This window comes from Pinus tabuliformis, chromosome 5_1 (genome assembly GCF_031772625.1).
Source record: "Pinus tabuliformis cultivar Carrire ecotype Pingquan chromosome 5_1, CPIR1, whole genome shotgun sequence".
Taxonomy (NCBI): Eukaryota; Viridiplantae; Streptophyta; class Pinopsida; order Pinales; family Pinaceae; genus Pinus; species Pinus tabuliformis.
In genome coordinates, this window is record NC_142305.1 from 73,287,290 (window position 1) to 73,300,129 (window position 12,840).

General features: G+C 35.2%; 1 protein-coding gene across 1 annotated transcript; it reads left to right on the forward strand.

The window, feature by feature from the left end:
• The first annotated feature begins 2,884 nt into the window (after positions 1 to 2,884).
• LOC149163510 (transcription factor MYB124-like) lies at positions 2,885 to 12,536 on the forward strand. Its single transcript, XM_089431750.1, has 13 exons — positions 2,885 to 3,012; positions 3,168 to 3,448; positions 3,575 to 3,621; positions 8,775 to 8,831; positions 8,945 to 9,017; positions 9,289 to 9,344; positions 9,607 to 9,786; positions 9,910 to 10,115; positions 10,268 to 10,407; positions 10,732 to 10,892; positions 10,970 to 11,226; positions 11,349 to 11,491; positions 11,703 to 12,536. The coding sequence occupies exons 2-13, from the start codon at positions 3,350 to 3,352 to the stop codon at positions 11,820 to 11,822; spliced, it is 1,539 nt and encodes a 512-aa protein (XP_089287876.1). The 5' UTR covers positions 2,885 to 3,012; positions 3,168 to 3,349; the 3' UTR covers positions 11,823 to 12,536.
• The last annotated feature ends 304 nt before the right edge of the window (positions 12,537 to 12,840 follow it).

Below are 12,840 nucleotides of genomic sequence, written 5' to 3' on the forward strand. Positions count from 1 at the left end.
ATGGCATTCATCTACCTTGCGTGTTGCTATTATATTTATATTTATTTATCTTTATCACAAAGTTAAGAATATTTATATTATATTTATCTATCCTTTTTATAACAAAGCTAAGAATTTAAACTTTCTAGTGATATCTATTGTTTCACTATATAGTTTATTTATTTGTATATGGGGTTTTGGATAAACGGTGATCTGGTGCCTTGTTAAGGCACTTCTTTATGTGAAGTCACAAGGTCAATTGAGATCAGGGTGACATATTGGACATACTAAGATGTAGTCTTTGAGATGGGTTTTTTGTTGACATTTATATATATATTATTTTTATTAAAAGTAGTAATATTTTTGAGATCTAACTAGTATATGTTTTTGTATTTTTAGTTGGAGTTTGGTAATATAATTCTTGGTGAAATTATTTTTAATTTTTTGTAATACATTTTTAAATGCATAAATAATTTTAAAGCTTTAAAAATCTTTGGGGCACTTAGTCTATATAGATTTAACAACTCAATCTATCATTCCAATAAATTTTGATTAAAACTTTTGGAAAATATACTTAGAAAAAGGTAAACTCATAAAATGTTTAAACAAATTTATAAATTCATCAATACGAATTATTTATTTAGACAAATTCCTAAATTCATAATACTAATTAATTATTTATTTTTAACAAGTTAAATTCAATTTTTTCCTTCAAATAAATTTTCTCATTTTGAAAATGATATTTGTAAAAACAAATATGGCTTAGTTTAACTTATACACCAAATAACCTTTTTCAAGTAAGAATATGAATTTTTGTGGTTTAAAATATATTTTTGAATGCATAAATAGATTTAACACCCTCAAAAATAACATTTGAATTCTACACATCAAATAACTTAAACTCAAGTTTTTAAAAATCTCTACCAAATTTTAGTTAAAAATAAAAAATATTGTGGAAAAAATTATCTAATTTAAACCAAAAATATATTATTACTATTACCAAACTAAATTAAACTTTTAATTAATTCAATTAATATTCATTAAAATTATAATTTTTAATTTTCTAAATTTATTATTTAAAATAATAATAATTTAATATCATTTCAATTAAATTTGTTAAAATTTAATTAAATCTAATTAATATATATTTTAACTAAATTTTTTAATTTATTATATAAAATAATAATATTTCAATATCCTTTATTCTTATTAATTTTTTCTTTAAAATAATATAATTCGATATCACTTATTCTTTATTAAAATTTAAAATAAAAAATAAATTTATACGTTGAATGAATTCATGATTACGTTTAGTAGACGAAGAAGATAATTGATCCTCACACATGTTATTAAAAGTTAACACAATAGAAAATGATGGTGACGGATCCAGAAACCCTGTATCATACCCATGCTATTGAAAGTCTACAGCTGAAACGAAGCTACTAAACAAGATATTCAAATCAGAGAATGAAATCTATTCAAACCAGAGAATAAAAACTGTGGAGAATATGGTGATCAAAATAAAGGATGTATATGGTTTTTTTTGGAATTTGAATAAATAGAAGTTTTGCATTTTATTAAAATAAATAAATAAAATATAAATATATAAAATTAATTTTAAATTATTTAATTTATATGATAAAAGTGTATAAGGGATTTTTAAAAATGGGTTAGGAAATAAGTTTTTTATTGAAATTTGGCTATACGATTTTAATAAGATTGTGATTTTTTATTATTTAAAATGCACATTTAAATGCATAAATGAAATCAACACCCAAAAAACCCATGAGGCACTGAAGCTTTGCAGAGTAAATAATTTAAATTTGCAGGGTTTTGAACAAAATTTACTAGAAAAAATGTTTGGAAAAAAAACCTAAGCTGTTGAATTGTTTTCCACATTATTACAATGTCAGCCATAATCATATCTCCAAATTCCTACTCCCAAAAAAAAACCTACACTAATATTTTAGTTAAATTTATAATTTTATGGATCTAAAACAATCTAATATCTTTATATTTTTTTTACACAGTGGTAAAACTTATGATCACTTGTCAAACAAGCACTGAGACAACCATCACTATTATTCAAAGAAAATCGAACCACCAGTGACTTTCTGGGACAAATCACTATTATTCAAAGAAAACCAAACCGCCTGTGATTCCGTGGGACAATCATCATTATTATTCAAAGAAAACCACACCATCTCTAATAGCCGTAGTCTAACTAGCTGGAGGAATTGCCCGGAAAGTTATGAAAATTCCGGTCATATTTAGAGAAAATCCGGCAAGAAATTTTGTAAATCCAAGTTATAGTTGTTAAACTCCAAAATTTAGGTGTCATAGACGTTTTTGATAGTGTTGACTCTGTGTCCACCATCAAAAACACGATTCAAACACTGTCTCTACTGAATTTTTTGAATTTTTTTTGCCCGGATTCTGGCCACTTTTTGCCATTCGGGCGATTCCTCTGCCTCGTTATACGACGCCTATGTAATAACCTGGGACAACCATCACTATTATTCGAGGAAAACCACTCCCCCTGTAATTATTTGAGACAACCATCAGTGTTAAGGAAAACCAAGCCCCCTGAAATTATTGCTGGTAGTCTGTAAAGGGGCCAATTGCCTCTAGTTCTTAAATTACTCTGTAAAAAGGCCAAATTCCTCTAGATCTTAGACCATTAACCTATTTTCTGACATCTGCAAAGCAAAAACAATTTTAAAACATACTTCAAACTTAATACTTCAACCCAACCTAATATCCTTGAAATTACCATTACAATTTTCTATTAACCTTAAATCTCAGTTTACACATTTGACAGTTGAGATTTTAACAGAATTGAAGGTGAAATTTTGAAAAAAATGAATAAATAAAGCAGAGAGGCGGTTTAGAGACCGTATCCACGCCATAAGTGAATTTACCATGTCGTCACGTGAACGTCATGTATCGTCTCACATGGTTATCCTTGAAAGTTTTTTTATGGACATTCAATGCAAGGGCCAAACAGTAAAGACGAAAATTACAGCGTCCCCTGTAAGTATTTTGAACCTTTGTTTGCCCGCTCTCATAAGTTAGAGATACAGCATATTAGACTGTCCTGTTCTTGTTCTGATCTTCATACTGTTACCTGCACATATATACATAATATATATACCCAAATGGATTTGGCACGAATATACGCGATATAGAGCTGGGTATCCATACAGAAATAGCCGATTATTGAAGTACACAGTGAGTGGAGACGCTCCTAAGTTTGTGCAGGTGGGAGCCTCCACGAATATCTAGTGTTGTATATATATATGATTGGTTGATTGAGGGCGCAGCTTTCGGAGCAGACAAGTGAATGAATGAATGTTGAGTGAATGAAGAGATGAATCCACTTGGGCAGTTTCAGTTCCACGCCAATAACAACTGTAATAATCCTGATAAGTCTCGGGGAGACAGGCATTTTGTTACATGGTCTGAACAGGTATGTCTGATCAGCTTCTTTGTGCATCCCAACTAACTAGCTATGAGTTATTGTTAGTTTCAGTATTCTGTAATTATTGAACAGGATTGATCTCTGAAGGTTTTGGGTTCATGGATGTCTGAACAGGAGGATAACATGCTTCGGGAGCAGGTTAGGATTCATGGAACTGAGAGGTGATGTGTTATATGAATCAGTGAATAATGTAATGTTGGGTTCTGCTGGGATTTGGTATTTAATTGAATCAAATCGATGAGGCCGATTGGGTTCATTTTTGCACCAGTGGTTTAATAAGGTCATTTCGATTGAGCATTCGTTTCCGACCATTAATGGGTTGTTCAGATTATTAGCAGAGTTGTTTTCTGTAAGATTTTATTTTTCGGCAATAGTCGATGTAGTGTGTGATTCCATGTTATTCGCTCTCTTGTCCCAATTGTTTCAGACATGGCACTGAAAGAGTACATCCTCTTTGTCTTAAACTGCATTTTTTTTCCCGATTAATATGTGTGCTCTTTTTTGCTCATTATGTTTTAGGTATGGTCTGTTGCCCTATTACTCATAAGAGGTCATGTAAACGAATTTCTGTCTTTCTGATGCTCGTTTCTTCTTTACATTTTTTGCAATGATTAATAAGACTTGTAGGTCTAGCGATGCAAGACGATCAGGGAAAAAACCTGATCAGGGGTGGTGTTATGAACTTTGCGCCTTAAAACTGATAAAAACCATATCAGGTGGGTTCTGAACAATTTGTCGTTTGGTCACCACCCAGTGACCTCTCTCTCACATGTCTCACACACATTGAAGCTGCTTGAAGAAACATGGCTACCCTGCCTCGTCCTTTTTTCAAATCTTTCATGGGATATGCAACGTTTTCTTATGGATAAGGGTATTTGCATCACCTGAATGGATCGTTTGGTATAGATAGTAATAGCTAGCTCACCAGACACAGGGAGAAGGATCTCAGTTGGAAAACTAGACGCAGGGCTGTATCCCAAGCATTTGTTTCCCACAATCACATGAGTTCATGAATCTGGGTTTTGGTGAATACGAAACTGTGTTCTTTCTAATTTCTGACAGCAGATTTTTATGTGATTGCCTCCGCTCTATTTTAGATCAAAATTAGATCTGTTAATCATTATTTGGGGTAACCTGGTCATAATGCCACGTAAAACATGGAGAAATGAACTTGTAAAACTGACATTGTAAGCTACCAATTGAGAAGGATGCTTGTCTATGGGAAATGTAAATTTTAACACAACCAACATGTATTTTCAGAGCGTTGGTTTTAATATTTAGCCTTTTTTTTGTTTGGTAAGCAATGGGAGTCTGCTCAAGTATACATTTTTTTATTTCAGTTTTAAGTGGCATTAACTATGATGCAAACGTTATCCAAATTCTACAGATGCAGTTTCCTTTGAAATTGTTGTTTTTCTAAGAAGAATATTTCCTTTGAAATTGTTGTTTTTCTAAGAAGGATATACCTCTCATTGCCACTCTGTTCACATCGTACATAATCCTGCGTACCTGTTGAATCATCCAGTTGTATATGCTCGTTTACTTGGATTTCACTGGTATCACACACTACTTGACTCGTCTTACTTTTTGTTTTAAGGCAATGATTATTTTCCTGGTATTTTTGAGTGCTTGTTGTTCCTAGCCCGCATTTGCAATTTCATAGAGGCAGTCCTGTCCTATCGATTTCTTGATAATCTGATCCTTGCAGTAGGGTAGCTTCGTTTGCCTTTGTTGACCTGAAATTACTGAGATTGCCTTTGGAACAACTCCTGTGGGCTGTAACTGTTTCTACCACTGCATTGCCGTAGGGATTTAATCGCTGCAACATTGCGTGTTTTCGATGCCTGACATCAATGTATTATCAGTTCTAACTGGGAAATCGAAACAATGAACAGAGCTTCGAACAAGCATACAGTAGCACTGAAATCTGAAATTACAGTGACGGAAGTAAAAATGCTTGCATTCAAGATTCTGCTCAATATCTATGAAATGATGATGAACACTGAAAATACAGTATGCAGTTGCACACATTTACACAAGGATTTATCATTTAGGCGGAGAAAGGCCCCTTGGGATATGCAAATTGCACTGCAAATCAAACACTCTGTTTTATTAGAGATCATTAACGATTACAGAGCTCTCTGTTCCTATTCAGTGCATTTGGTTACCATGCCTGCATACAGATGGTTATGAGTATCCTACCAACATTAGATTGTGAACACCCTCTCTGTTTATCCTTTTCAGCCAGAAGAAAAATGGCTTCTTTTCTCTCTTGGTGAGCAAAGTCGGAGGCCAACTGCCCATCGAAGAGGGCCATGTTGATTGCTGGCTTCTTCTTTGCTAGATCTGTTACAGATCAGTCCTCAATTTGCACGTTCTTGGCTCCACAAAAATTCAATTGAGTTGAATGGTACTGGCGTTCCATGCTCCACCTCTTTTTGGAGGAAAACCACCATTTGAAGACACATTTCATGCTTCATCTCTCCCTTTGGAGGCAAACCAGTATTTGAAGACTTGGTTCTGGAGCTTGATTATCCTGAAGTTTGAGAACTGTATTTAAGAGTTGTTCTCTTGCATTGATTGATATCTTGGCATTACTGGCTGAAACCAAAGATATTTTCTCCCTACCTTGGTAGGCATTAACTTAGAATGGATTTCCATCTTTAATGAACCTAAATTTATGTACTCATTTGAGCTGTATGGCATTGCGATCCCACAAAAGTGCTGCAAAAGGCTACCTTGCAGAAATCTAAGGAGACTACATCACATCTCACTTTATCAATGAAATGAACTGATATGCCAAATTTGAACTTACATTTCTTTGTGGAGCCATTGCAATGGACAATGTTCTGGATGCTTGTCTGTATTTAATCCCAATTTCTTAACCAATACCCATGAGATTCATTATCTTCTGACTTCACTGGGAAAACAGTGCAGTGACCTTCTTCAACGTCTTCATTTGGATATTGATGTAGAACACCTGTTCTCTCTTGTCATTGAGTTTTTCAACTTATCCACATTAGCTGGTGGTTTCTGCATTCTCATACAAGCAATCTTGACATCCGGATTGGAGTCACATTCTGATTATTGTCCCTAAATATTGGTGAGAGCTTGCTTTGATGCTTTCTTCTGATTTTTAGGATGAAATTTCAAGGAAAATTTCAAGCATTTAGTCTCACTATGTCAATCTATACCACAATAGTTGCAATGATTCTCACCATTGCCCTTCAACTGAGCAGCGCTAGAAGTCTCTCTCCAGACCGCTCTGGTCATGTTGTTGGGTAGCTTTCTTTGTGTTTCCCATTACTTGATTCTGTGCTGGTTTCCTGTTCTTAGCTTCACGAAAAATTGCCTTCTTACAGAGATCATCAAGATTCTCTACGTCGAAGAGTGCTAGTTCCTGTTTGATGCAAGCCACACAAGCCTCCTTGGTGTTTCATCAATGCGTGCTTAACATTATGGTTTCCTTCTTAGTTTTGGCCATTTTTTCGATCACTTTGGTAAAGTATTGTCATTTAATCAGATAGAGCTGATGGGATAAAACTGATTTTCCAGTAGTGTTGTTTGAACAACTCCCAAGAAGCCAATGGGGCTTTCTTTTGCTGTTTTGGGGACTCCATATAGCCCACCATTCTAATGCATGGCCGATCATTTTCAGCCTGGCAAAGTATTTTTTTTTCCTCGCCTTTTTGTCTCTGGACGCTGAAATATACCCCCACTTGTCTGAAATAATCATCGAGATTTTCACCGTCAACGTGTCCATCATAGGTTGGTATATCGTTCTTGCTTTAAATGGTGCAATAGAAGATAAAGAAGAAGCCACGTCATTAATGGAGGTTTCAGGTTTCTTACCTTTGGTGTCCTCCTGGTCAGGATTCTCCTCTTCAGCTCAGAGGCTGCTGAGTGTTCCTTTCTCTTGGCCATTGTCTTCATGAGATCAGTCATCGTCTCTGTTAGCACAACAATTTTTCCCTCCAACTGGGAACCCTGATCTTTGGGTCCTCTTGGCATTGCTTTTCGTGGGGAAACTCTTTCATTTTTTGCTGTCTGTACCTTTCCAACTTTGGCTGAAGTGGTTCTATGCTCTTTTCATACCTACTCCTGGATTTTACCATACATGCATTACTCCAAAGTAATTTTGAACTTGGTTTTGATACTGACTTGATCTGAAATCACAGAACTAAAATTACAGAAATTGAATTTCAGTGATGGGACACTTCGTATTGGCTGCAAGTTTTTTAGTGCTGCATTGCTGCACCGATTTAATCTCTGCAATATTTCATGGTTTCAATGCCTGCCATCAATTTATTCAGCAGAGACTGAATTTCAGTGATGTAACACTGCATATTGGCTGCAAGTGTTTTTAATGCTGCATTGCAGTACCAACTTAATCTCTGCAATATTTCATGCTTGCAATGTCTACCATCAATGCATACAACAGGTCTAAAAAGGAAATAGAAACACATAATTGAGTGAGCACATAACAAAGCGTCTAACAGCCACACAACACTAAACTCTAGAATTACAGTAACAGACGTAACAGTGCATTCAAGATTCCGCTGAATATCAATGAAGTAATAATGAACTCAGGAAATAGAGCACGTACACAGTAACACAGGAATTTACATGAAGAAAAACCTCTTGGAATATAATATCTGCACCAGTAAACAAATACTCTTCTTAATTAAGTAGATTATTGATTACAGAGCTTTTTGTCTCAGAATCATAATGCATTTGGCTACTGTGACTACGTAATGTCTTGAAGATGATATTGAGTCTCCTACAACGTTCTGGTTGTGCATTACTCTGTTTTCCTTTTTGCCACCGGGAGAAGAATGATGTCTTTTCTTTTCATCTTACTTTTCTCCCTAGGCCAGGAAAGTCGTGGGTCAATTTACCCATCCGTTGGTTTGGTAGCTACGCTAACATGTCTTGTTAACTGGGCTTATGCTGCCTCTGAATTCGAAGATGGGCCAAGTTGACTGCTGGCTTCCTGTTTGATATGTCAGCGACAGATCCTTTGTAGTTTCAGATATCTAAGGCAACTTTGACAAGATCATTATACTATTTCTTGTCCAGCACCGTTCTTCCTCTCCTCAATATTTTTAAATCAAAGATGTCTTTAAGGGTTTGTTACTATTTTTTTTTCAATCAATTGTCTGTGGTGTGCTTTTTACAATGGGATATAAAATATATTTCTTAACCATTTCTGAACGTGTGCCAATTGAGTATGGAGGTCCAAATTTAATACCTGGTTGGTAATACTTTTGTATCTGGCATTTCTTGAATTTGGGTACATCTGCTGTGGATATAGGTGGGCTACCATTGCATCTCAATTGAAAGACAAAACAAGCAGACAGTGCAGGAGAAGGTGAAAATAGTGATTCTTACTCGAATGCAGCTTTGGAGATAAATTTTGTTAGGCTAGTCAGTATTTTTCTTGCTATTGACAGCTATCTGAAACTTCTATGGACCATGTCACAGATGGAACACATACTTGAGTACAGCTTATAAAAAGGGGAGCTGGTCGCAGGAAGAGGATATAATCTTGTTCGAGGTAAAACTCCTAAAGTAAGAAATTGAATGTTTTGTTAAAATGCAATAATAGTTTGCTCTCTGTCAACCGCCATAGATTCTTTGGTGTATGAGAGGAATAATGCCCTTTGCTTAGAATTCTATTGAATGTTTCAAAAGTTGAGCCTTCGAGTTAAACCATTTCACCATAACATTGGAATTCAAGCTGTTTATCTTATAAATGCCAGGACCGTAGAAGAAAAGAAGTTTGTTGTTTAGCCTTGGTGACAATCTTTTGATTTTTTTCAACACAGGCACATAAAAAATTTGGCAACCGCTGGACAGAGATCGCAAAAGTAGTTCAGGGCAGGTAGGCAGTAATCCAGTTAAAATCATGCTGTACTAATAAGATATGTATGAGACAGACAAGTAATTAAAATTTGTAATATGTAATTAGTAATCCAGCATTACTACTGTCTTATAACTTATCATTGATATTGTTAGGTTTCAACATTTCTATGATGTTATTCTTGTAACCGTTGGTCTCACAAGTTTATTACATCTGCTCCAAAACTTGTATTTATTTTGGTAGCCTTCTACAACAAAATCTGATTACTTTGGATCCCAAACAGGACTGACAATGCTGTCAAGAACCGTTTTAATGCGTTGTGTAAAAAGCAAGCAAAAAGGGAAGCATTATCTAAGGAAAATGATGAACAGATCCATGTTAATGAAAACAACAAAAGGATTGTGGTTCAAAATGAAAGCATGCTTAAAACAGTGGACTCTGCAGTATGCCCTAAGAAATTGAGGTAACTTTTTAAGTTATCAATGCAATATTTCATTTGTAAACTGCTACGTATTGCACAAGCGCACACATACACAATTTGTCAACCCTTCAAATGGACTAATGCTTCAAACTTGGGTGTATGCAGGACCATTAATACCTCAGGAGTATTTCCAGGGGATGGAGCCATTAAATTGACGACTGAGGTTAGAGGGCCGGAATCCATGTTGCAGTTTAGAACAGCCCTTGCTGTTTTGCCAAATGATCAAATAACCAACAAAGGATTCTTGGTATCCTTTGGCCATTCAAGCCCACGTGATCCCTTTGCTGCAATTGAGAGGCCAGTCAACCAAGGTTTTCTTCCTGAACCAATAGCTACTCCTATTCTTCTGTTTCACAGAATATCTATACTGATAAACAAGTATCTTGTAATCGAAACATTCTTTGAAGCCTCGAAGACCTTTGGCTATGATCGATGAACTCATTCAAATTCTGTTAAGTTGCAGGTTCCAAGCTACAAAACGCGTTTGTTTCAAATAATGATCCAAAGCTTTCAGCTTTGACTCAGCAAGCAGAACTTTTAAGCACACTAGTCCAGAAACGTAAAGTAGAAACATTGAATCAAAACCATGAAAATTCTTCAGAGGTGAGGCCAAGTACATTTGTAAGTTTGTAATATATCCTTAAGTCACATTCATTTATATAATGGAGGCTGTAGTGAAAATTTTCTTATGCAACTCTACCCTAGCGTCTATATTGTGGCTTTTTTCCTTGTTGCTCAATTCGACATCCGAATGTAAGACACCCTGATGCATCTTCAAAGGCATATGCAAAAAGAGTGAAATATTTCAAAATAAATTAATAAAAGAAAAAATCATTAACCATTTAGCATTTTTAGTTTCCAAATTAGTTGTTTTTGTATTGTCTTAGGGCGCATTTTTCTACTATTTCCTAACGTTCTATTGTTCAGGAACTGGATGGAATGCTGATTCAAGGAAAGGACAGTCACTTGAGAAAAAAAGATGAGATGAAGGAATCAAGTCCATGTGTTGACCTTAGACCAAACGCTTCAACACCTCTTCTAACTGAGAAGGAGAAAGGCCCAGAAGCAACCTGTATACCTTCAAAGAGGTAATAATAAAACTCTCGTCTTTATTTGTAAATTTTTGTTTTTCGATATTGGCCTCTAATATATTAGTGCTTGCCAGGCTTCATATGCCTTCCATGCCTAAACTATGTGAACCATGTGAGAAGACCTGTCAGGAAAGTTCTGAGTTTAGTCTTGGCTCAAATTCTTATATGAATTTCATTGACATGCCCAAAAACAACCCACTTCAAATTGCGGCACCTGTGTTTGTTTGCAACAATAGAAGTTTTCAGACCAGCTCTGCCAATATTGAAGAAGAAGAACAAGTCCATGTAAGAAGAAAGGATGGATATTGTGGCTCAACTGCAGCTCAACATGGTATTGAGAGGCTGGGATTTCTATAATGTTCAGCTTTTTGTTTCAAAAAAAAAAAAACATAATTTATCATCTTTCATGACTGTGTCTTAATTAAAGTATCTGGGTTCTTTTTGCTGTGGTAGTAATTTCATCAGAGCAGACTGAACAAGAAGATGAGAGACTTGTCCCCATGTCTTCATTCGCTGAGTGTTGCTCGCCCATACATGTGACTCCCTTCTTCCGGTCTTTTGTTGATGGGATTCCTAGTCCACAGTTTTCAGATAGTGTAAGTAAAATACCTCCGAGTCTTGTAAATTGCTACCTTATATTCTGTGATGAAAACATTATTAAGCTTATATAAAACTATGTAACACCCAATGATTTGCTATGTTTTTTGATCTGTAAACTTGCAGCACTTTCTCAGAAGTTAAATGTAGAAATTTCATCTGCATAGGTGACAATTCACTTGATAATGGATATGGTTTATGCACATGCAGGAAAGGCAATTTCTTTTGAGTATGCTTGATCGAGGCTCTGAAATATCATCTCCGGACTCCCAGATATCAAGTAAAAGGGGCTCCCCATCATGCCGGACCTCGCTATCAAACAGGCTGTGAATTCTTATACCACAAGTCTTACAGTACATCAGTATACTTTGCAACATTTTGACTTTGTTTCGTTAACCAGGTTTTGAGTTTTCCATTTCATGAGGGATACGTTGCTGGTATTTTCAAACTGGCATTGTATAAAAATGTGAGTGTATTTATTGGTTTGTTATAGTGGAAGGAAGAAGGAAACAGAAGTGGGGATGATCAGTTGATTTACATTTCTTTGTGTGTCAGTTAAATAAGTCAGGTATGGTCCCAAGAAGTAGCATGCCTGTCATTCGGTTTATGGCAGCTTCAATCTGTAAGTATTTGGTTGATGAGTGAATAAATTTGTCATGTGTGAGTTCCTCTCTCTGTTTAGTGGGAGAATTATCAGGAATTTAACTGATTAGATTTGATTTTGCCCTGCTTTTAGAATCATTTACTATGGGTAATTTTCCAAATCAATCTTGTACCATTGTGTAAAGAGTATTTTGTTGAGAGTCCAGCAGAAGAGAGAGAAATAAAGGTCATGTTCAGTTAAAAATTTGTTTGTAGTAATCACACTTCAACAGCTAGGTGAGTGTAGCAGAAGAGAGAGAAACAGAAGTCATGTTCAGTTGAAAATTGTTTGTGTAGTGGTCACAGCTCAATAAGGCTGGTGGTAGTTTATCTACATTTTGGTTTATGTAGTATTCAATTTGTAATTACCTGACTTAAGTAATAAATTTGTCGTTGTGTATACTCCTTTTCTTGTCCCCAGCTTCAAATCAAAGCTTTGCATGAAGACCATATCTTGATCAACATGGCGTTTAAAGAAAATATACATGTTTACCATAAGACAGCTATACAAGTTTGTGAATAAGGATACAAATGAACTTGAATCCTTAAAGTAAACAAAATTTAATTTAATATTTTTCAAAGAAGACAAGCATGATTCATACGTTTTTTAACCACTGGAGGTGATTGAAAAATCCTTCAAGTTGAAGTAGCAGACAGACTTTTGGGTCGGATCCAAGGAATTAGAGTTCAAAGTAGGTTGAGATCA

Excerpts from the sequence above, each read along its gene's own strand:
- LOC149163510 (XM_089431750.1), top strand. The coding sequence starts at position 3,350 with ATGAATCCACTTGGGCAGTTTCAGTTCCACGCCAATAACAACTGTAAT. Across the intron at positions 3,449-3,574 it reads TTGTTACATGGTCTGAACAG|GAGGATAACATGCTTCGGGA; the intron begins GTATGTCTGATC and ends ATGTCTGAACAG. Across the intron at positions 10,893-10,969 it reads ACCTGTATACCTTCAAAGAG|GCTTCATATGCCTTCCATGC; the intron begins GTAATAATAAAA and ends AGTGCTTGCCAG.